This window comes from Pollachius pollachius (genome assembly GCF_949987615.1).
Source record: "Pollachius pollachius genome assembly, chromosome: 1".
Lineage (NCBI taxonomy): Eukaryota > Metazoa > Chordata > Actinopteri > Gadiformes > Gadidae > Pollachius > Pollachius pollachius.
This window is the reverse complement of record NC_136934.1, coordinates 25,868,231-25,892,888: the sequence shown is the minus strand read 5'-3', so window position 1 is coordinate 25,892,888 and position 24,658 is coordinate 25,868,231. Positions and strand designations below refer to the sequence as shown.

The window sequence follows — 24,658 nt, the reverse complement described above, 5'->3', positions numbered from 1 at the left end:
AACTTAGTAGGATCTGTGCGTGCAATACAATGTAATGTTGTGTTGTCTGTTTTGGAGCTGGTTTGCTAAAGAGGCCAATTTAGCTAACAATGAACATTGACTAGCGATTTCATGACACAATCACAAAGACGAACGCGAACGCTAAAAGTGCTCGGAGACCGGAAATGTCGTTACATGTGATACTCAGAAGGCTGGTGTCCGAGGCATCTTGATCACACCCTCTGTTATCAAAATCTGGCCCCAGTTGCCGAAAGGAAGTAGAATCATAAGAAATTCATGAGGTGTCGGCCACGAGAACTTTCCGACGTCGCGAAAATGTTTTCCCAATAGAGTGGCGAAGTCATGCCCCTTCCGGTAGAGCCCATGGGACCTATGAGATCGAAAAATATGAATGGGTTTCAATGGCGAGAAAGTAATTATCTTCTGGTCCCAGTCTTTATATGCCCCGGATTACACATATGTTGTTTGTGGATTTAAATGATAATTTTTCATGTCAAGAGTTCGACCGTTTATTCTGCAATTGTTCAGTTAAAGGCTGTAGAGAAAACACAATTAGAAAGACTACACGTCTTGTATGTGACGTCACGCTCCCTGCGACTGGCGTGGACAAGACCGACAATCTCCCCATCGGCATAACTGAAACTCTCCACATGCCCCGACTTATAATGGTTTTAACCTCTTTCGATGCTTTTATCCTCCTCCTAAAAAAAGCAGTGAAGTGGAGCAGAGAGATCGCCATTTCTGTACCGGAGTTCCAAGTGCGGGTGGTGACGTATATCATTCGCGTCGAGAGCAGCGACGAGCTGTAGTTTACAAAGCGGCCTCACACAAAACCTAACATTCTCAAACTTCTTCGTGAAATTTTTTAGTTTTCTTTGCATGAAAAATTATCATTTAAATCCACAAACAACATATTTGTAATTCAGGGCATTTAAAGACTGGGACCAGAAAATAATTACTTTCTCTCCATTGAAACCCTTTCATATTTTTAGATCTCATAGGTCCCATGGACTCTACCGGAAGGGGCGTGAATTCGCCACGCTATAATACCCAACCATGTGAACGCGCCATTATTCCCCTCATTTTGGTTACGTAATAATTTGGGGTCACATAGGTCAACACACAGCACATGTCTTTCCATCTTCAACCATCAGGTGGAACTAGAGGACTTAAAATTGCTTTTGCGAATTGCAATGCGAATTGTGGCATATCAATTTAATACAAATGTCTTATTTTTTCCTTTATTTATTTTCGCTTATTTCGCTTTCTTTGGCAATTGTTCCGTGGTTTTCAATTGTGCTGAATTTATTAAAATCGGCATTAGCTCGGCAAACGCTGACCACTATCTCTGGGAAAACGCTTAGAAACACATCCCACTTAAAGAGGGAAGGGACGTCACCTCCACTCTGTGCCATGTTCTCAGTTGTCTCTCAGATCCACCTTAGGCCTGCATCCATGTTTTAGCTCATTGAAGGATTATTACTCCTGACATGATGAACGCCAGGGCAGCAGATGCTTCACTTGGAGCTAAGACACGTGAGTTTGTTCAATCTGAACCGTTTTAATTATATTATTGATAACCTCCGTCCTCAACCCCTCCCTCTCCCTGCCTTACAGCCAGTGTCAAGTCTCCGTTTGCTTTTCTTCTTCTCCTGCTGCTGCTGGACATGTCTTTATTCACCGGAGCAACGAACGTACTTGTGGGTAAGCGTTTATTTCAGAATATCAGGGAGGCACTAAATGTGAAACTTTATGATACGGGAGGTCTGGCGGGCTGACTAAAAACGCACTTAATTTGAAACTTTATGATACAGGAGGTCTGGCTGGCTGACTAAAAACGTCGCGATCATAAAAGCGTTACAATCTGACGAAAGCCTAAGTCTGACAATAGAGGGAATCGATCCGGCAACCTCTTGATTTCAGCGATGGCTTTGCTACCTCTTCGGCCACTGTGGTCACACTGTTTTCCCCGTTTTACTCATCTACAACTATATGACGCCACAACTAGGGACTTTTTGCATTATGTATCTTATTGGACTTCATGACATTTAACAAAACAAATAGGCTATATACAGCACTCTAGTCGAGGGGGGATGGCATCCCCCTTTGGAATTAAAATTATCAAAATCATCCTCCTTCTGAAACAGCCATCCCCCCTTCCCATCCCCTGTTATATTATCAATTAATGTGGAACTATTACCGCTATTTCATTATAGCGGTTTCCTTTTTCAATTCGGCGCAACGTTACGTTTCCCAGGGACAGATTTGACTGCAATACTGCATTCTCAGGCAGTATGCTATTGCGCAAGCACACAGGCGCGCCGCAAGCGTGCCTTCACGACCTCTCATTCCACACCGTACGAGTCACACTGGTAGCGTGAAGCTGTCTCTGCATCTCAGACATCGCTTCCGCAGACAACTCTGTCCCGTTTTCTCCCTTTCATTTACAATAGTCCCTTTCAATTGAATTCAAAGTACACAAATGCTAGTTCGTGGTACGAAGTACACGAATGCTAGTTCTTGGTCTGTTATTTAAAACTTTCTACAATGTACAGTGTACAATGTACTAGGTGTGGTGTGGTGATTGACTTTCTTCTGACACCGAACACGCAAACAAACACACACACACACACACACACACACACACACACACACACACACACACACACACACACACACACACTCATTTTCTAGGCATTCCAAGTTTTCTTGCTTTAACATTTTCAGCAACTTCTATAGTGTATTTATAAATATTATTCTATTAATGGACTTGTTGCAATGTGTTTCAGTTATAGAATCTTGTCAGTTACATGTACAATTTGTGCAGCCATACTTCATTTCTACTTCACATATTTACTATGTAATCGGTAGTGCGTCCCATAATGATATCTTTCCCTATTTTCCGCAGTGAATCCATGTTGCAATTATCCCTGTGAAAACTCTGGAACATGTGTGCGATTTGGCGCAGAGCGCTTTGAGTGCGACTGCACAAGCACCGGCTTCCATGGAGACAACTGCACTGTTCGTGAGTGTGTCCAAACTATGCTTCCATTTCCTGTCTCTGCTCTGGAGCGCATAACCTGGCTGAACGAAGCAGCAGAGAATGGCAGAGAATGCAGAGAATGTATGAGCAGCTGCTGATACATAGAAAGGCTTGCTTATCAACAGTGGAGATTCACGCTTCACCCGAAGTACTATAGAAACCCGCATGTATTGTACGTGGGAGGGAGGATGGGCAGTTTATTTTGGTGTGTTTTCTACTGATACCACCCAGATTTCCTTCTCATTTGTTCTAATTTCAAGCATTCTGCATGGGTGAGATAACCACGACTCTTTCGTTTGTGTGGGGGTCGAGTGTTCAAACATGTCCAAACATGTCTTACTTCCTCCTTCAGCCCTATAGTGTGTTGCTTGCATTTGCATAGCAATTTGGATTATTTAGTTTCGATCAAACTAACCAGTAAAATTGACAGTTGGAAATAACGTAATTTATGTAACTGAAGTCCAGTAGAACACAGAGTGGGACACAGTTTCTACAGGGATGTTCCATAGAGGGAATGGTGAAAACTGGAATGGAATATCTTCTCATAATGTCATGACAGATGCCAACAACAACCAACAGTGAGAACCCGAGTGCCAGCTTTCATCCATAAGTGCGCTTTCCAGACCACAGTTGGCTCACAAAACAGCAGAAGGAAGAAGTATGGATAAGATTTCCCCTATCGACAATGTTCAACCATCAAATAAGTATGATAGAAAAGATGGTAAATTCTCTCACTAGGTACCAGTAACGTTGTTTGTATTTTCATACGACAAACAGAGATGAAAAACGTTAAATCAAGGTGAAAATAACCTTGTAATAACCTTGTTTGCTGGATCCTGTATCCGAAGTGGATGAGAACCAACTGAAGTTCTAATGCATGATCATCGGGAAAAGAAAATATATATATATTTCTTGTCGCCCACCAGTCTTCGAGATAGCATTTTAACTTCAATCGCCAAAAAGTCGATCCATCATCTTAAATGTGTGTGTTTTGTCCTTCTCTTGTTGGGTTGTGTAGCTGAGTTCTGGACAAGAATCCACCATTTGCTCAAGCCCAGTCCAGACACCGTCCACTACCTCCTCACACACTTCCACTGGCTGTGGGATGTGATCAACAGCAGCTTCTTGCGCAACATCCTCATGAGGGTGGTTCTCACTGGTATGCTGTAAACATTGTGTTATGTTTCACAATAACAATATATTTTGTACATAATATAGATAGGAAGTGACACGTTCGGAAGTTCAAAAACACTGTGTCCGACTATTATGTTTACCATGCTCATGTGTTTTAGATCTTTATTAGTCTTTAAGAGTCTTTAATAACTGTGAATGTCCTTTTAAACATTGCTCTTCTTTTTAACCGCAACCGGTGGAGCTTGGCTGGACGAGATAAATCAAGATGACATGCTTGTAGCTCGAGTCCCCTACCATTCAGTCTGTTATGCTCAAGCCAGTAAATATTTAGAGTGGCCATATTTGCAGAAGGCTGAGCCGATCTTGGTCTTAATTTGCGCAGACGGGGGAGCAGGACAGATAGTTGCGGGTTGCCTCTGCAGCGCAGGGTTTCGGTGAGGTCATGCTAGCATTGTGTAAGACGTGCAGACCATTCTCATCATGGGGAGCAAGAGACCATTCAGGGGCTGGGTGTTGGTCATAGGTTCTCACACAAGGTACTGTGCACCTGCCTACACCCATCATTTTACAAAAATATAATAACCGGATCATAAAGACAGTTATCTGTCATTAACACTGACATAACACGTCCATATCCAATGTAAGAATATAAAAATGTACAATGTTTCTTGTTATCAAGGTCATGCTACCCCATGTTTATAATACAAGTTTGAAAATGTATTTATGTATATTATAAATCCTTACATATGTGCTTGATCCAAGTAAACACTGTTGTAGGGATGTAGCTCAGAGCAACCAGCACAAAATTGATAAGACCTTTAATTATGAGCCAACATTTCAGTACGAGAATTGCTAACTCTTAAAGTCGGTGAGGAAGAAGTCACATAATCCGCTATTGCAAAAAAAAATTACACAAAAAGAGAAAAGTCAACTAAACAATGCACAGAATGAGGAAACATATACTCCTGTCTTTCTTATAGTCAGTTGTTAAAGGTGAAGGCCTTAAATGTATTTTAGTTTAACCTGACAAGAAAGAGGGTACATTTTGTCCTCCCAATAGGGGGGCGGGACTGCCATGTTGGCAACGTCTGTATAGCTCGCCATAACTTGGCATGGACACCCCCTATTCTCCGGAATGAGCTGTTCATACAATGACCCACTACTGTTCAGTAGTGGGTCATTGTACTATCTCAGCCTGCGTATCCTCTGGGAGCACCTACCCAAACATGTTCCTATGCACAAGACTCTCCTCATTCTATATATTTTTGTATTTTCTAAGCGGTGGTAGCAGCTGCAGTAGTGGTGATTATTGTAGCCCTTTCCTGCTCCGACTTCCTGCTCATATGTATTCAGTATCACCTCAGACATCCCCGTCCCTTTGCCGGTTGCAGTTATCAGGGGTCATAGCCCAGCAAAGGGCCCTGGTCCCTAGGGCCCTGGTCCACGGCCAACCTCAACATCTACGCAAAATACCCCTCTTATATAACGGAATGTTATTAAGGTTATTAATAATAATTCTTTGGGTTAATATAGCACTTTTCAAGGCACTTAAAGTACTTAACAAAGTCAGTGTGTATGTTTGTAGGTGGGTTATCTAATGTAATTTATTGTAATATATTGTTATCTAATGTTAAATGACTATAATCTAATCTAATATTATCCATTCTCAATTGACACGATAAATATTACATGAGAAGTTCATTGCTAATAGGAGATAATCCTCAGAATAGGAAGTTGTAGTGGTACCATATGTATATACTATCCCCCACAACTACAGTTGGATACATTGAGGAATGAATGAATCCATTAATGGAAACATGAGACAGGGAATCAAACAGTATCGCAGAGCCGGTTTTCACACGATGCACCTATAATTCTTCAAACAGGCACACTATTATTCTGCACTCATATCTTCCAAGTTGCCTGTGAAATGTATCAAGTATTTGACAGCTTATTGGCTGTCCTGTAATGACCCTTCCCTACCCTGGGGGCTACATGCATTCCACCAGTGCAGAGGATGTAACCTGACCTCTCTCTGGTTTCAGATGCAAAATTAAGATAAGAATGAGGCATAGATTTACAAAAGACCACCCACTTTAGGACTAAAGGCCCATTTCTGATTCCTGTTTGGGAAGAAAACCGAAGAAACCTTTATACAAAACCAAAGCATGAGTAAATTAATGAAATTAATATGAATGCATACTAGTACGGTAACAACAGAAACATTATCCCAGTGACATGAATATATATATATATATATATATATATATATATATATATATATATATATATATATATATATATATGGACATGACAGCATTATGGAAAGTAGTGGTCAAAGTGTGGTCGTCTGTCCAATCTCCTGGAATCCCTCCCTCACTCTCATGGTGTCATTAGGGGAAGGAGACTTGAAGACACGGATATCGGATATTAAAGAATACATTATAAGAGATCACAGATAAGTTTCAGAAATTATCATCATTTTCATCTATCCTCCAAAAGTCAGATCCAACTTCATTCCCAGTCCGCCAACCTTCAACTCCAAGTATGGATACCTGAGCTGGGAGTCATACTACAACCTCAGTTACTACACCCGCATACTACCCCCTGTGCCCGAGGACTGCCCCATGCCCATGGGCACCAAGGGTAAATTCACTGCCTGCCCTTGTCCTTAACAACAATCTACACCAAACTTTGGTTCTTGTTTTACAACCGTTGTGTTTTTCTCTATCAGGTAAAGCCGTGCTCCCGGACCCCAGAGACCTGGTGACGCGCTTCCTGATCAGAAAGAAGTTCCGACCGGATCCTCAGGGAGCCAATCTGATGTTTGCCTTCTTCGCCCAACACTTCACCCACCAGTTCTTCAAGACACACCACCGGATGGGCCCAGCCTTCACAAGGGCCCTGTCCCACGGGGTAGGGCCCTCAACCACGGGGCCCTGCCTTCCCCCGGGGCTTCTCCCACAGGGTGCCTCTATCTCTGACTTTAGGATGATCTTGACCTCAGCAAGTTTTCATTTGAGTTGGAAAAGGTTTAGAATCAGAATTATTTACTTTAAGTAAAAGGAATCTTATTGCAGGTGTCAGCATTCCTCAGGTATGAAAAGACCAATCTAGAGTAAAAAGGATAACATTTGGACATTTGTACAAGTACATAATAATCTTTACAGTAGGTTAATTTCAAAATAATCACACAGAATACGGTGTTTGTGTAACTTCATTGGATGTACAATAATAGTCTTTCACTTGAATTGCTTTAGTTCTGTTTCAAATCCAAGAGAGGATGGATGTATATTTATACAGAGGTCCTCATGCTGTCTCTATCTTGGGGACCAGGTGGACGCGGGCCACATCTACGGAGACAACCTGGAGCGACAGCTGCAGCTCCGCCTGCACCAGGACGGGAAGCTGAGATATCAGGTGCTCTGCCTGGCTAGACCTGAAGGCTACAGGATACGTAGAGACACATCTTTAGGACTATTCACAAGGGTTGTTGGAGACGGGGCCCAACATAGAGGTCTGATGTTCCAATGTTTTCTGTGTTCTAATGAGATTGATGTCTTGTGTATTCTCACAAGATCTTATTTTAAATGTCAGCCCTCCCCCACCCTCACCACACACACACATACAGCCACACACACACACACACACACACACACACACACACACACACACTTACACAGAGTGCTTTGGGTGTCTTGAAAAGCAAGATATACATGCAATTTCATGGTATAATAATAATAAAAAGTTTATTTTATATAGCGCCTTTCTCATACTCAAGGTCGCTTTACAGTGTCATGAGCACACACAGAACAAGACAGCACCACAAATAAAGATAAAATTAAAAAAATATATATATACAGAGGATATATGCAGGGTCGGAAGAAGAGCTGAAGTGTTCTTGGAACAGAAAGGTCTTGAGATGAGCTTTAAAGAGAGGGAAGGAGGGACAGTCACAGAGGGATTGAGGAAGGGAGTTCCAGAGTTTGGGGGCCATGGCACTGAAAGACCTGCCACCCAGGGCAGAAAGTCTGCGGGGGACGGAGAGGAGATTGTGGTCTGATGATCTGAGTGAGCGAGATGGAGTATAAGGGGTCAGGAGGTCACAGAGGTAAGGAGGAGCATGGTCATGGAGGGCTTTGAAGGTGAGAAGAAGAATTTTGAATTTGATTCGGGAAAGAACTGGTAACCAGTTTAGCTGAGATAGAATAGGGGTGACGTGAGCAGATCGCTGGCTGCTGAATTTTGAATATATTGCAATCTTTGAAGTGATGTAGTTGGGAGGCCGATGAAGAGGGAGTTGCAGTAGTCTAAACATGAGGTAACTAAGGAGTGAACCAGTGTTAGTGCATCATTGGTTGAGAGGAAGGGCCAAATGGGGGCTATGTTACGGAGACGGAAGAATGTTTATTGTTTATTGTCTGTGAGAAAGGACTGAAGTTGTGAAGCAGCCACTTTTTCCAGTAATTGGGCCAGAAAGGGGAGGTTTGAAATAGGATGGTAGTTGGACAAGGAAGTGGGATCTGAGTTGGGTTTCTTTAAAATCGAGGTAACTGCAGCCATTCTAAGAACAGTGGGAACAACACCAGAGCTGAGGCTAGAGTTAACCAGTATTGTCAATGGTTCACAGATTGCCTTGGTGCATGCCTTGAGTAAGGAGGTGGGGGCAGGGTCGAGCTGACAGGAGGGGTTTGATTTAGTGATTATATTTATGATAGTGAAAGAGTCAACCAGTGTGAAATGGGCAAATTAAGAGCCCAGAGGAGGTGAATATGAAGAGAGTTTGAGCTGAAGGATGAAAAGAATTGTAGATTACATCAAGTTTGTTTTCGAAGAAATCTAGGAAAGCCTGGCAATGCTCAAGCGTTTTTGGGCAGGCAGCGACAGGAGGTTTGAGGAGTTAATTGGCTGTTCTGAAAAGTGACTTGGTCTTAGACTTAGAGCAGTTGATAGGTGAGGAAAAGTACCTAGCACGGGCAGCATTTAGGGCATCCCTGTACTCAAGGATGTGTTTGGTGTACAGCATTTAGTGAATGGTAAAGCTAGTTTTCTTATACAGGCGCTCAAGACGGCGGCCTATGGCCTTCATTTCTCTAACCTCAGGGGTGTACAGGGGCATTCTTGATCGGGGCTCAACATCCAGGAGTCTGGAGAGAGTGGCATTATATTTGGTGATCAAGTTATCAGGTGAGGAGAGCTCATCCTGTAGGTCAGACAGAGGTTGTGCCTGTATGGAGGCAGTGAAGAGGGTGTGGTCAGTGGACCTAAGGTCCTGGTAGGTGATAGATATTTTCTCAGAGGAGGAGGGGGGGAGGATGGTATGGTATGGAAAGTGCATTCAATTAATTTATGATCAGAGACACAAGAGACAGAACCAGTTACAGAAATGTCATTCAGACCAGTAGACCATAGCAGGTCAAGTGTCTGGCCCCGAATGTGAGTTAGTCAACATGCTGAATCAGGTTAAAACATTCCAGAACAGAGATGAACTCAGAGATGTATGCTCACGGAGAACTTCATTAGGAACATTATACATGTTGGCTTTTAACCAAATAAACAGGGCTAGAACATTTACTCTAAATGTTCCAGCCCTGATTCTGTGCGAGATAAAGATTCAAGGTAATAAAAATAATGTGGAATGGTGGTCAGGAAAAGCAAAACGAGTTTCATCAGATTATCAATCGGGGGAAACAAAGCGATGTGAGTGCGAGTGCTGATTCATCCAAGGAATTTTCTATTTTATTAATCCAACAGATAAGACGATATAAATGTTCTTAAATCCCAAATAGGAAATAATTGTGTCTCGGTAGAAAGTACAAATCAGTAATAGAATAAAAAACACATTAAAATAGATAAAATGCATACATGATTTATAGTAATTAAAAAAACAATTATAATAGATAATGATGTCAAAGTTTAAATTCTCTTATATCCCGACAGCAATCAATAAACCAAATAATCGGACAATATAGATACAATGATCCAGTATCTGGCTGTCGCAGACCTGTGATTAGGCCATCCAATCATTTAATTTGGGCAAAATGAAATGATGGCACACCTGACCGTCTACCTGAAACTACCTGTGCCCGTGCACTAATGTGTGCATCGTGCAGACCTATCGCTAAAGCTGGCGGGCTAGCCACGTGTTTTGGGGGAATTGCTTTGGAGGGAGTTCTGAAGCCAGGGGTGGGATATTTTTTTCAGTTGGATACTTTCAAGATCTAGCTCACTCTGGATAGTTTCTCCATATTGCCTAGGCTAACTTTAACTCAAAAAAACTTCCCGTTCAGGTGATCTATGGGGAGATGTTTCCCCCGACCACCCAGGAGGTCCCGGTGGCCATGAGCTACCCCAGCGGCGTGCCCCCCAGCCAGCGCCTGGCCCTGGGCCAGGAGGTGTTCGGCCTGCTGCCCGGCCTCACCCTGTACTCAACTCTGTGGCTGCGGGAGCACAACCGGGTGTGTGACGTGCTGAAGGAGGTGCACCCCACCTGGGGAGACGAGCAGCTCTTCCAGACCACCAGACTCATCATCATCGGTACACACCTTCTTCATTCTGCCCACATAAAATAAGATAACCCTAAATTCAACTGTGTGGTACGGCAGAAAATGTAACCAGTGCAAGTCAAGGCATAATAACGATATCACAGAGACAGTGAGGGGTGAATATCTAACGATAACACAGAGACATTGAGGGGTGTATAACGATATCAAAGAGACAGTGAGGGGTGAATATATAACGATATCACACAGACAGTGATATCGTTATATATATTTTCACCCCTCACAGAGCCAGTGAGGGGTGAAAATATCACAATATCACAGACACACACACACACACACACACATACATATATATATATATATATATACCAGAGATGGAAACTTTTTTGCCCACCAGCCACTCATCTTTTTTTACCAGCCACTTTTTATAGGCTATATATTTTTTTAATATATGCATACATTTTAAACAATATAATAGTAACACTAGATAAGAAAAGTGTTTTTCATAAACATCATTTTTTCCATCAGAAGTGATTTTTACTGTAAGTAGGCGCTACCAAGGAACTGAGTTGAAAATGTTACACTCTTACCGCATATGATAAACAATACACAGGTATCTGCCATGTTAAGTCATGTTTATTTCAAAGGTGTTACGATGACAAGTTTGGGGATAATTCATCTATACAAAGTATTTTCAATAAAAAACAAATTGATATATTTACAGTAAAACAACATGCATGGCTACACCATCATAAGTCAATAGGAACATTTGTTTTTTCAGTGCACTGGCCTTTTAATTTCTTCAATTCAACCAGATGTATAATGAAATCTGCCCCTATAATGCAACAGATGTATCCTCTCGGTATAGGAAGACTCATACTCTGCCTATGCATTTGAAATGAAACATTTGAAAACAGACCATGAAGAAACAAGAACAAGAAACAATGACTTAATAAGTGCAAGACACATTGAAAAAAGTCAGAATACATTAAACTATATATATATATAGGAACTCGTTAGCGTATCTGTTTGTGTACTTTCGCTATGCAGCCCTGCTATTGCGCATTGAGAGACTGGCTTTTGTCAAAGGAAAAAATGGTAAAATGGTTTTCGGGACAGCCCTACGTCTTAGCACACACACTTGACATCTGTTTGGACCAGACTGACAGAAAGCAGCTGTTTGCCAAACAAGTGAGCAGATCTCTAAGGTTACCCAACATGCTAGTTTTTCGACAGCAACAAACTATTGCATCAGGCCTAATAGAAAATAAAAAATTAACTTGCGTGCAGTGCCATTCGAAGTCTTGAAATGGCCTTCCCTTTTTGGCAATTGCGTGTGCATTTCGAACTAACTTCTATCAAGCTGGGCTGTTTTGAGGCTAACGGGCGTCCTTATCGCTGTCGTGGTTTCGGGCGCTGATTTTCCCTTGGCAATTTTCAAAACGTGAAGGTGACTTTTTGAGGACCCATGGTCCTCTACGGCTTCCAATTTTAGGTTTTGTGTCCCACTCACAAAACTATTGGACCTGTGGCCATCCGAAGCATGTTTACGACAGAGAGCACAGAACATTGTCTGGCTTGTCCCGTCAAACACCAGCCGGTCACGGTGTTGCCCACTGTCCGATGATCGCCATCTCTTATTAAGACAATGCTTCTTTTTGGGGATGACAGGCGTACTATCATCCGCCACCTGTACCTGGCCTACACTCTTCTCAGCTGTTCTCTTTCCTCCGGTCAGGAAACGCAACATTGCTTTCTCTAGTCGTTTTTTCTTTATATGTCAATAATTAGCCTAGCATACTATACCGAATGTTGATACCGGCATATTATCTCTATGGTTACCGGTTTATTATCCCGGATGTTGACAGTCGCAGTTCAGCAAAAGAGGCGTAGAAGAAGAAGGGGGCCGGATGTTGACAGTAATGGTTGTGGAACTGTGCAGCGCCGTATGACGAATGTATTAAATATGCAAATTTGATCGGACCTGACTGGAAAGTATTACCCGACACAGTGAAGGGTGAAGTGACACAATTCACAATTCGTGTGGCGGGTGTTAATTTCCATCCCTGATATATACACATTTACACATATATATTGTGGCAACCCCCGTCGTCGGCGGCTGGGATTCTCGAATCAAACGCTCAAGCAGGGTTGCGGTGCAACCGGTTATTACATGCAGCTCACAAAAAAAAGGGAAATCATAAAGTAACTTAGGTTTCTTCCACACTGGGGCAAAAGGGTGAGGCAGCTCTGGACCGGGTCCGCCGTTGACGTCGGTGTGGATATCGCTCCCGGCTTCTCCCGCTTAGTCCTGTTGGGAAGCATTCCGGCATTAACGCAATATGGTGCGTTCGTCCCTTACCGTGACTGTCTTCAACTCTGCATCCTCCCTGTCTGCCGCGTGCCTGGTCCTTAAGGCTTCGTTCCCAACTCCCTGCCCCAGGTGATCCTAATGCCCATGAGTGCCCGGGTCTGCTTGACGAGCGATCTAGCGCAGCCGCGCTGAACGGTATCTATCTCCCTTGGACTACCTGGGCGCTCGACATCGCCCAACAGCACCCTGAACAGCACCCTGTTCAGGGTGCTGGCGCGGTTCGTCCAAGCCCGACGGCGAGGGGTTGCCACACACCCCCACCCTCATCAGCAAGCCAGGGGTTCCTCTGGTTAGTCCCAGGCAAGCGTCCCTCCGGGATAGTGCGTCCGCATTGGTGTGAGCTCGTCCTGGCCGATGGATCACCTGGAAATAGTAGTCCTGCGGGGCCAGGGACCAGCGCGTCACCCTGGCGTTGGTGTCTTTGGCCGTCGCCATCCATTTCAGGGGGGCGTGGTCTGTGACGAGGGTAAAGTTGCGTCTGAGGAGGTAGTACCGGAGTTTCAGGGTCCACTTGATTGCCAGCGCCCCCTTCTCCACCGTCGAGTAGGCCCTTTTGCTGGCCAGGAGTTTCTGGCTGATGAAGGTTACGGGGTGCTCCTCTCCTGACCGGACCTGGGAGAGAACAGCGCCCAGCCCCACCTCAGATGCGTCAGTCTGGACCAAGAAGGAGAGGTTGAAGTCGGGGCTGATTAGCAGTGGCTCAGTGCAGAGGGCCTGCCGTAGGCGTGAGAAGGCCTCCTCGACCTCCTCCGTCCACTCCACTCGGTCAGGTATAGCCCTCCGATTCAACTCGTGGAGGGGGCTGGCCAGTGTTGTGAACGCGGGGATGAATCACTGGTAGTACCCGACGAGTCCCAGAAATGACTTTACCTGTCTCTTGGTTCTCGGCCTGGGCCAGGTCCGGATCGTCCTCAACTTTTCGTCTTGGGGTTTAACGTTGCCCCTCCCGATTCGATAGCCCAGATAGGAGGCCGCTTCCAGGCCCTGGCGGCACTTTTTTGGGTTGGCTGTGAGGCCGGCGGTCCGGAGCGCTCCCAGGACAGCTCTGAGGTGGTGTAGATGTAGGGCCCAGGTGCTGCTGTGTATCACTATGTCGTCTATGTAGGCAGGTGCTTATTCTGCGTATTCCTTGTGGGCCCGTAGGACCCGGTCCATCATCCGCTGGAAGGTCGCGGGAGCCCCATGCACCCCGAACGGGAGGACAGTGTACTGGTAGAGCCCGTCGGGTGTGGTGAACGCCGTCTTCTCCCGGGCCCGCTGGGTGAGGGGAACCTGCCAGTATCCCTTTGCCAGATCTAGAGTGGATATGAACCGGGCCGGGCCCAGCCGCTCATCAATTCATCTACCCTGGGCATGGGGTAGGCGTCGAAGGCCGATACCTCGTTCAACTTACGGAAGTCGTTGCAGAACCGGAATGTCCCGTCCGGTTTGGGGACCACAGGGCTGGACCAGGCGCTGTGGGACTCCTCTATGACCCCCATCTGCAGCATGCAAGTGACCTCTGCCCTGATGTCGGCACGCCGTGCTTCCGGGATACGGTAGGGGCGGAGGTGGACTCTGATTCTTGGTTCCGTCCGGATGTCGTGGCTGGCGGTTGTGGTCCTCCCGGGTCGCTCGGAGAAGATGTCGATCTTCTCCCTCATGTCCTGGGACTGGCTTGAGCTCAGCAACTCCCCCACTGGAACCTTGGGAATGCGGAAGTCCTGCGTCTTCCCGGTTGCCACACCTGGTAATTGACGTCGCCGACCCGGTCGATGATGTCATATGGCCCCTGCCACTTGGCCAGGAACTTGCACTCAGAGGTCGGGACGAGGATGAGTACCTGGTCCCCTGGGTTGAAGGTGCTCAGTTGGGCTCCTTGGTTGTACACGCGGGCTTGGGCTTGTTGGGCTCGTCCGAGGTGCTCCCGGACCAAGGGCCAAGTCTGTTCCATCCGGCCTCGCACCTGCTCAACGTGCTCAATGACGGTGCGGTGGGGGGAAGGTTGGCTCTCCCAGGCATCCCGGGCGATGTCGAGCAGCCCTCTCGGTCATCTACCGTAGAGTAGTTTGAAGGGTGAGAAGCCCATGGAGGCCTGGGGTACTTCCCTGATAGCGAACAGGGAAGTTGTCCCAGTTTTTCCCGTCTACTTCCATGACTTTCTTCAGCATGGTTTTCAATGTCTTAATGAACCTCTCCACTAGTCCGTCGGTCTGAGGGTGGTAGACGGAGGACTGGAGGTGGCGGATCTGTAACAATCTGAGTAGGTCTTTTCACCCAGGACATAAAACAACTCCCTGACTATCCCCACCCTGCTAAATAAAATCATTAATTCCTTCGCCACCGCCTTAGCTGTGGCGGCGCAGAGAGGAACAGCCTCTGGGTAGCGGGTCGCGTAGTCTACCATAACTAGAATGTAGCGGTGGCCTCAGCTAGTTCTGGGAAGGGGCCTACAATGTCTAACCCAAGTCTATCGAACGGGACTTCTATCAGTGGCATGGGAATGAGGGGATTCCGTACTGAGGGCCTCGGGGTGGTGCGTTGGCATTCGGGGCAAGCTCAGCAGTAGTCCTCTACGTCCTTTTTCACCCCAGGCTAGTAAAACCTGTTCAATATTCTCTCCCTAGTCTTATCCATCCCCAGATGAGCCCCCAGGAGGTGGGTGTGGGCCATATATAGTACCTTGCTCACGTATGTCCTTGGAGCAATCAATTGTTCCGTCTCCTCTCCCTCCCTCTGTAGTACCCTATACAATAACCCGCCCCGTGTGGTAAAATGTGGATACTGCCGGCCACTCACCAAGTCCCGTGATTTGCCCTCGTGGACCTGCAAGTGTCCCCAGGCATTTCTGAGGGCGTCGTGCCCTCAGAAATGCCTGGGAACACTTGCAGTCGTGCCCTCAGAAATGCCTGGGGACCTGGCCGTCGAGGGGGGCCCCTGTCCGCGCCCCCCTCGACGGCCAGGGGGAAGTCGGAGAACTCGGTGAGGGGTGTGCTCTCTCTCTGATCTGGCGGGGGTGTCCGCTCGGAGGCGGTCATCGTGTCCGGTGTCCCCGGTGGAAGGGAGTCCGTGGACGAGGCATGTGGCTGGCGTACCGCCTCCCTCATGGGTCTATCGGGAGACTCGTCGCCGTCGGAGTCGGACCTGGAAGGCGGGCCGGCTACGCAGCCGGCGCGGTCTCGTCCTGGGATGTCGGGGGCGGGGTGGCCGAAGCTCTGCCCCTAATAGTCTTTCAAAAATGGGGCAGTCCCATCCAATTAAAAGTGGCATGTAAAGGTTCGGTGCCACCCCGGCTTGGACCGTGAAGGTCCCCTTCAAGGTCTGTACGGTGATATGGTACATGGGATATGTCTCTGTTTGGGCGTGGATGCAGCCCACCTCGATATTCCGTCCGGGAGTTCCGTCGGTCAGACCAGGTCGGATCAAGGTGACCACGCTCCCTGATTCAAGGAGGTGTCTTGGCGCCCCACCCGTACTGGCAGGTTTGGGGATACGGTTCTCTCGTGAGACCAGCAAGTGGTACGGAGACAGGCTCCTCCTCTCCGGTCCGACGGACTGGCCTTGGGCATAGGCATGTCTCCTGCTCCGGGAAAATGGCGTGCACAGACCCGCGTTGGTTCCCGGAGGCCCAGCGTTTGGCACCGGGGGGCAGAAATCGGATGCAGCGGTCTATCACAAGCCGGTCCAGCACCGGGGGTCAATCTTCTTCTACAAGCCACTGCTCAGCTAGGTGGACGAGTTGTGAAATCTGGCTTCTCACTGAGCCGAGCGGGTCGTAAGTCCAGTCATGGTAATGTTGTGCCCGGGCTGGGAGACTGTGTTCATAATGGGCTAGGATGGCCCGCTTGAGCGTGGGATAATGCCCCGCCTGAAGGGGGGTGAGATCCAGGTAGGCTCGTTGGGCTTCCCCGGTCAGGAAGGGCGCTAGGATGTGGCCCCAATGGTCTGCTGGCCACCGTTCATGAACCGCGGTTTGCTCGATGATCTCTTGGTACGCCTCGATGTCGTCGTCCGGTCCCGTCTTGGTTAGCCGCTTCGTGAGGGTGGTGTAAGCATGCTCCCGACCGAGCTGCTCGGCACATCCGAATCATACATCTCCGCAGGATGATGATCTCGTCCCTCATTGCGGGTTGTTTAGCTGGCTGCATCCTGGTCCGGTTCGGGGTTAGCCAAGGGATTGCGTTGCCTGCATTCTCCACCACTGTGGAAAACTCAGTCGTCGGCTCCCTCCCCCAGGTGATCCTAATGCCCATGATTGCCCGGGTCTGCTTGCCTAGCGTACCAAACTAAGGATGCGAGATCCAGCAAGCAAAGCATGAGAGGGAGAGACACTGAACCGACCAAGCAACAGTCCGTAGGTTTCAGTGGATCTCCTGAACGATCAACACCAAACTAAAGTCTAAACTGAGAAATAAAGATGACTCCGGACCTCCTTCCCTTCACAATATGACAAAGAGAACCAGCTCCAGTGTGCCCGCATAAACTGCTAGCTACCGAATAGGCTTTCAAAATCAGGGGCTTTAAGCAACGGGGCATTCGTAAGAACTACTTTCTTCTGGTCAAAAGAAGGTTGGCACTGTTCTGACCAACTGAACCTAACTTTTGGGCTGATCAAATCTGTTTGAGGCAACAGAGAAAAGAAAAGGTTTCCGCAGAAACCTTGATAGTATCCCACCATTCCGAAAAATCGATGCAGCTCATGCCTTGAAGTCGGTGCAGGCATTGCATGAAGAACGTCCGGTAACACTTTATAATAAGGTGCCATAATAAATAGCAAACTAGTCATTACCTAACCCTTTGTTAATATTTGTTAATTGCTACTAAAATATCTATTTGGCACAAGTTAATAGTTTATTTTCACTGACCACGGAGTGTCGCTGGTTAGGGTTAGGGTTAGGGTCGTGTGTTAGGGTTAGGGCCGTGTGTTAGGGTTAGGGTTAGGGTCGTGTGTTAGGGTTAGGGTTAGGGTTAGGGCCATGTGTGGTAGGGTTAGGGTTAGGGTCGTGTTTTAGGGTTAGGGTCGTGTGTTAGGGTTAGGGTTAGGGTCGTGTGTTAGGGTTGGGTTAGGGTTATGCAAACAACTAATATTTAATTAATGATGAAAAAACTATTAACTTGTGCCAAATAGATATTTTAGTAACAATTAACAAATATTAACAAAGGGTTAGGTAATGACTAGTTTGCTATTTATTATGGCACCTTATTATAAAGTGTTGCCGAACGTCCATATTTGATAGATTTTAACAATAGGTTTGCAATGCACAAATGATCAAAAACAGCACCCAGCTGTTTCTATGGTCGGACTAAGACTGCGACCACTGGAATGTGGCAGGTGATGCATACAAAATGCCACAACAGTATCCTGAACAAAGAATCTCTGTCATTAAAATGCTGACATTTCTTTAGGACAAGGTGTTGGATCTGCCACTACCCCTTAAAGATCTAGCTTTGAAACAAATGTAGCATTACCAACACGATCAACACAGTCCTCCATGCGATTAAGAGGAAATCTGTACAAGACAGGACCGGGCCTAGCACGACCTCGTTCAGCTGCCACACCACCTCTCAACGAGGGCCACTTGGCCATAGTCAAGACCAAACAGCGATGTTGTGATGTGGTGTGTAGGCCAGGCATCGATAGGGAAATCCAGAGCCCCAGTCCCACCCCCACCCATGCAGCCGCTGGACTGGCCGTCCTGACCCTGGGAGCACCTACAGCTCGACGTCTGTGGCGAGCTTCATGGTGTGCTGCATCACCAGCGGTTTCTCGTCGGTCTTAAAGGTGCATTCTTGGTTCTAGTAATAACTAGACGTCTCGTCAGTGATGATGCTTACGCTCACGCGTATTCCGACAGCGACCGTTCATGTGCACTGCGTTCTGAATCTAGAAGTTCTTCACAGCAGGTTATTTTTATCCGATAAAAAACAGTCAGAACTAAACAGAACTTATTAGGATCAGTTTCAAGTTTGCACGCCTTTATTTCCTTGTAGCCTATCAACTACTATCCTTTTGCTTTTATTTATATAGAAGCACATTGTATTGCCACTCTATGGAAGGTTACACTTGCCCTTATCTAGAGCTGGTTTACCAGTACACATTTAAAACTAAGCAAAGTCAATGCCAACAGATGGTTACAACGTCAATCAATACTAACTTATGTGATATGATGGTTGATTATTTTATATTGAGTAAAACTTTCATGTTCCGCTATGCTCATGCACGTCACTAGTTAACCATACGTCACCAACTGGGCAACTTTGTTATCAAAATCTTGCCCCAGTTGCCGAACGGAAGTAGAATCATAATTGCGTCATGAGGTGTCGTTTACGAGAACTTTCCGACGTCACAAAAATGTTTTCCCCATAATTTCAAGCAATGTAAACGCACCATAAGTTCTGTAAGGGGAGAGAAATGTTACATCTGGCACTGCTGCATCAATGAGTCATGTGATTGTCTTCAATGTGCTATTTTCATCGTCGTTGATGAATGGAGTACTCTCTGACATTAGGTCAGTATCTGTTATTGCAACCTCACAGTGTAACATAAGGTTCTGCGTTTACTGCTTTTGCATTCAGCTCTCTCCAAGCTGGAAAAAAGTATCTTTATTGACTGTCACACGTTGTGAAATGTAACTTCATGACATTTGTGAAATGTGGTTTGTGTGTGGGCGTGTGTGTGTGTGTGTGTGTGTGTGTGTGTGTGTGTATGCGCCCCAGGCGAGACGATTCGCATCGTGATCGAGGAGTACGTTCAGCAGCTCAGCGGCTACCTGCTGAAGCTCAAGTTTGACCCGACCCTCATCTTCAACGACCAGTTCCAGTACAGCAACCGCATCTCGCTGGAATTCAACCACCTGTACCACTGGCACCCTCTCATGCCTGACAGCTTCCTGGTAGATGGACAGGACATCACCTACCCCGACTTCCTGTTCAACACATCCGTTCTTCTACACTTTGGGGTTGAGAAGCTGGTGGATTCCTTCGCAAGGCAGCAGGCCGGGCAGGTACCAGTATAATAATCAGTACATTATTCTGAATTATATTCAGTATTAAATCTGTATATAATTATTTATTATATTCCGTATATTAATCAGTATATTAATCAGTATATTATGAATTATTTGATTCAGTATCTTATTCAGAATTATATTCAGCATTCTTTTCAGTATATTATTCAGTATTATATTCAATATTGTGTGTATTATTTTTGAGTACTTTATTCATTATTTTATAATGTAATAATGTCGATTGTGATATCAATGTGATAAATGCTGAGTTGAATCCCCATGTGTTTCATGATGTGTATTCCTGTGTAACCATGAGTTTCTGTGTCTCAGATAGGGGGCGGTGGGAATGTCCATGCTCGGCTCCAAGAGGTAGTGGAGCTGGTCATCAAGGAGTCCAGAGCGCTGCGTTTGCAACCGTTTAACGAGTACCGCAAGAAGTTTGAACTCAAGCCATACGCCTCTTTCTATGAATTCACCGGTAAGCATTATTGATGTTCCTTTTTTTTCAGAAGTATGCACTATGTGCAAACATACATACAAAAACACCTTTCTGGCCCAGAAAGGTGCAGAAATGTTCTTTCATTCTACATAGACATACTTATTCTATTCTACAACATTGCCGGATCATTGCTGTTGTATTTAGCAATAACGTAGGTGGAAATTTGATTCTTCAGTGTTGATACGAAGAACGGAAGATCCAAAGAAAGTGTGAGCTCTTTGTTGATGCTGTTTGAGGCTGCCACTGTGATGAAGGGCTTCTTGACAAACCAAACTGACCCCACAGATGACAAGGAGATGGCGAGGCAGCTGGAGGAGCTGTACGGGGACATCGATGCACTGGAGTTCTACCCGGGCCTGCTGCTGGAGCGGACGCGCGACAGCGCTATCTTCGGCGAGAGCATGGTGGAGATGGGGGCCCCGTTCTCCCTCAAGGGTCTCCTGGGGAACCCCATCTGCTCGCCGGTGTACTGGAAGCCGAGTACGTTCGGGGGCGCGGCGGGCTTCGACATCGTCAACTCTGCCACGTTGGAGAGGCTGGTGTGTCTGAACAGCCGCTGGTGTCCCTACGTGTCCTTCCACGTCCCTCGCAGCGAGGAGGACCACAGATCCCGGGACCCCAGCACAGAGCTTTGATTGGTTGGGTTTTTGTAGTTATTTTTGTAGTTTGTTTTATTATATGTGAGGGGATTTATTTAATTGAGATGCTAAGTTATTTGGAACTTTTAAGTTTTTTTATAACGTATGGGTGGGGAGGATTGTCTTTTACTAAAAATAAAATACATATATTTGTTTCATTTGGATTTATCATACCTGCCTTCAATACTTGCCACAATCACATTTAATAAAAAAGAAATGAAGCAATTACTTGAAGTACTTGAAGAAACATAGGTCAAGGTTAAGCAGGCTATCACTTCATCCATATAGGCCCAAGGAGGTGCTACAGCAATCATTTGAATACTTCAAAGACACTTAACTCCTCATCCTTTTGACGTATGATCATGAAAGTTTGTTTGCGCATCACCTGATCAAAGCTGAGACTATACTATTCGTTAGTATTAAAAAAAAAAAAAAAAAAAGATCTTAATGGTCTGCGTCAGGGGCTTAATGGTCTGCGTCAGGGTCTTAATGGTCTGAGTCAGTCTTAATGGTCTGTGTTAGCCTTGGCCCCACGTTAAATGCTACTTGTAGCTTTAATTATAAGTTATGATTTCGAACACTCCCACAGACCCAGACAGCAGAGCTACGCTAGTTCACACACCACCCATTCAGCAGAGCTACGCTAGTTCACACCACCCAGCCAGCAGAGCTACACTACTTCACACCACCCAGACAGCAGAGCTACGCTTGTTCACACCAACCAGCCAGCCGAGCTACGCTAGTTCACACCATCCAGCCTGCAGAACTACGCTAGTTCAAACCACCCAGCCAGCAGAGCTACGCTAGTTCACACCATCCAGCCAGTTAGAGCAGACAGTCTGTTTCTAAGTCGTTTTTTTACATTGCGACTTTAACATATTCATATTGTTAACCAACCCTCTCATTTAAATGTAGTTTAAATAACAGTCATGTTATGTTATGTAATGTAATCTTATGTAATCTTCTTAAATGCATTTTGTTAGAAATATCAGCATATTTTTTCTTCTTTCCTAATCTCCGCTTGAAAACATTAAGAAAACATTTGTGATCAATCATTTTATTTTATCAGTGTGATTAACACTTTTGAGAAAGGCGGGCATGGTTTAAGTTACAAATGTTAAATGCACATACTGAACACAGATAATGTATAACTTGGTGTTATAGCCAATTGAACTTCATTTGGTTTGAGAAATTAGTTAACAGTCACTAGCTTGTTGCAAGAAAGGGTATTTTTTAATAAATTGCGATACAAGAGCAATAGTTTCTATTCTTGGCATCTTTTATAAACATTAAAACAATACTATACACATTACTGGCCAAATGTTATTCACTTTTCACACAATATTGTAAATATACATTCTTGTCAACAGTGAAATCTTTAATAGACCTACAAGTTGTACCAACATTGATATCCCTTTGATTATGGACACTATTAAAATAATAAAGTTACTCAAACACATATATGTCAATATTAAACATTGTCTCAGTGTGCTGAGAATAAAGAGAGGCTATTTAAAGTACACTGTCGATGAAATATACTTTCACAAGTTGACTGATACATTGACGTAATGATCTTCCAATATGTTTTCTTATCGGCCTAAAATATCAACATTAGTTTTTGTACAGTGAAAATGAATTGATCAGATAATATGTACAACTAGAATGCATGTCGTCCTAACAACTGCGAGAGTGCATGCCGCAGATGGTAAACCGCCCAATCTAGCAACACTGCCTGCACGTCCTCCGCGCTCTAACCTCAGCGTAAACCAATGAGACCAACTGAAAGCCGATATGAAACTTAAACTGTGATTCTGAATTAAGTATAAATTATATCGAAATTCTGTTATTATTAATTATTAATATTATTAATAATTAATATATAATTAGTATTATTGAAAGATACAAGTGTGTAGATAGGTTAAATGGTTTGAATGAAGGTGAACGGATGAAAATGTATTTAGTTACGATGTCTTAATCGTATCTGGGCGGTCACTTACATTGTAAAAAAAAAGCAGAAAAAGCATAATAGTTTAAAACGTTGAAAGAGTTGAAAAACGCTGAGATATAGCCATCATGTCGTTAAAGAGCTGGACGTTTTCATAGTTGAATGGTTTCTGTAGCTGAAAGAACAGTAAATGTTCTTGCAGTAGCAACCACACTAACTAACACACATAAACAACTTTTTCAGCCACACTTAGTAAGATCTAGTGATGGGTTATTCGTGAACAAATCAGTTCGAATAAACAAATCTTTAACACGAACGAACCAAACTGATTCTTCTCTCTCGTTCGTCTCGTTCATTCTCAGACTCGACTCCTCCCAGACCCAGTAGTCGCTGTTCGTTCACTGACTGTGAGTGGTGAAGAGGGAAGAGGCTTAGTGAGCGAGCGTACGATAATACGATTCAATATCAGTGAAATGATAAATGCATGCTGTCTTTGTACTTTCTGTGTCATGCCAGATTAATCAAATATTTGAATGTCTCGTCAATATGTCTCGTTCTTTCATGGTTCGTTCTCCACAGGGACCCCCACCATCATTGCTAAATCAAATCTATTATCTTGCTGATATGTTAAACATCCAATAATCAACTACACCCCCCCATCCCGCTGCGTTTGGTTAAAGTTGTAATAATGATTGATGACCGACTTCCACGATCGTTTGAGAATGAGAACGAGGGAGGACTGACTCAGCTGAGTCAGTCAGACTCAGCTGAGAACTGTGAATTACATGTTTCGATTCACCGCTACGGAAACTCGACTGAACGAACGAATGATTCTGAACGACTCTTCTTGGCGAACTGAACGACGGGAACTGAATCAAGGAAAATAATCATTGAATCCATCACTAGTAAGATCTCGCTACTTGCAGTGCGGCATTCTCGAAGCTGATTGGTCGCTCTCTTGACTGTTAGCCAATGGGAAGTTAAACAGAGGACCCGCTGCCGTGGGGGTGTTGGAGACGCGCGGATTGATGTGAGTGCTGGTCGCAATTGCCATGGTAGTGGCGGCGCTAGGATGGAAGGTGACATCCACGGTGACGGTAGTGGTGGAGCCAAGCGAGACATGATGGGAGACGAGGAGCGGGGAGCTCACAGTGTGGGAGACGCTGAGGCTGTGGTGGACAGGGAGGGTGGAGGAGGTGGAGGTGTGGGAGGAGGTGGAGGTGGGCTCGGCCGGCGTCTGGAGGGTCAGCGAGGAGTGGAGCCTCTCCTCCCGTACAGTGGCCAGGGAGGAGGGGGAGGAGGGGCAGAGAGAAAGGGTGGGGGAGGTTGAGTGGGAGGCCAGGGAGGACAGAGGAGGAGGCAGGGAGGAGGGTGGAAGCAGAGAGGAGGGCGGAGTCAGAGAAGGAGGTCGGGTCGGATGCTCCTGGCAGACCGGGTGGAGGCAGCTGCTGACCCAGTCCTCCACACATCGGAGCCGAGTGCTGGGTGGAGGCAGGCTGAAGGCCTTGTCCTCCTCCACCTGGGAGAGAGGGAGGG

At 45.6% G+C, this 24,658-nt stretch overlaps 1 protein-coding gene across 2 annotated transcripts; it reads left to right on the top strand.

Moving 5' to 3' along the window:
* The first annotated feature begins 1,395 nt into the window (after window positions 1–1,395).
* ptgs1 (prostaglandin-endoperoxide synthase 1) lies at window positions 1,396–21,348 on the top strand. Of its 2 annotated transcripts, XM_079756011.1 has the most exons (11): window positions 1,396–1,536; window positions 1,618–1,704; window positions 2,909–3,025; window positions 4,062–4,202; window positions 6,680–6,823; window positions 6,912–7,093; window positions 7,514–7,597; window positions 10,468–10,714; window positions 19,751–20,037; window positions 20,371–20,518; window positions 20,825–21,348. In XM_079756011.1, exons 1-11 carry the CDS (start codon window positions 1,491–1,493, stop codon window positions 21,172–21,174), a joined length of 1,833 nt encoding a protein of 610 aa, XP_079612137.1. In that variant the 5' UTR covers window positions 1,396–1,490; the 3' UTR covers window positions 21,175–21,348. The 2 variants fall into 2 exon arrangements, with proteins under 2 accessions (XP_079612137.1, XP_079612138.1); XM_079756012.1 differs by lacking the exon at window positions 1,396–1,536 and having other exon boundaries at window positions 1,618–1,700.
* Window positions 21,349–24,658: the final 3,310 nt, after the last annotated feature.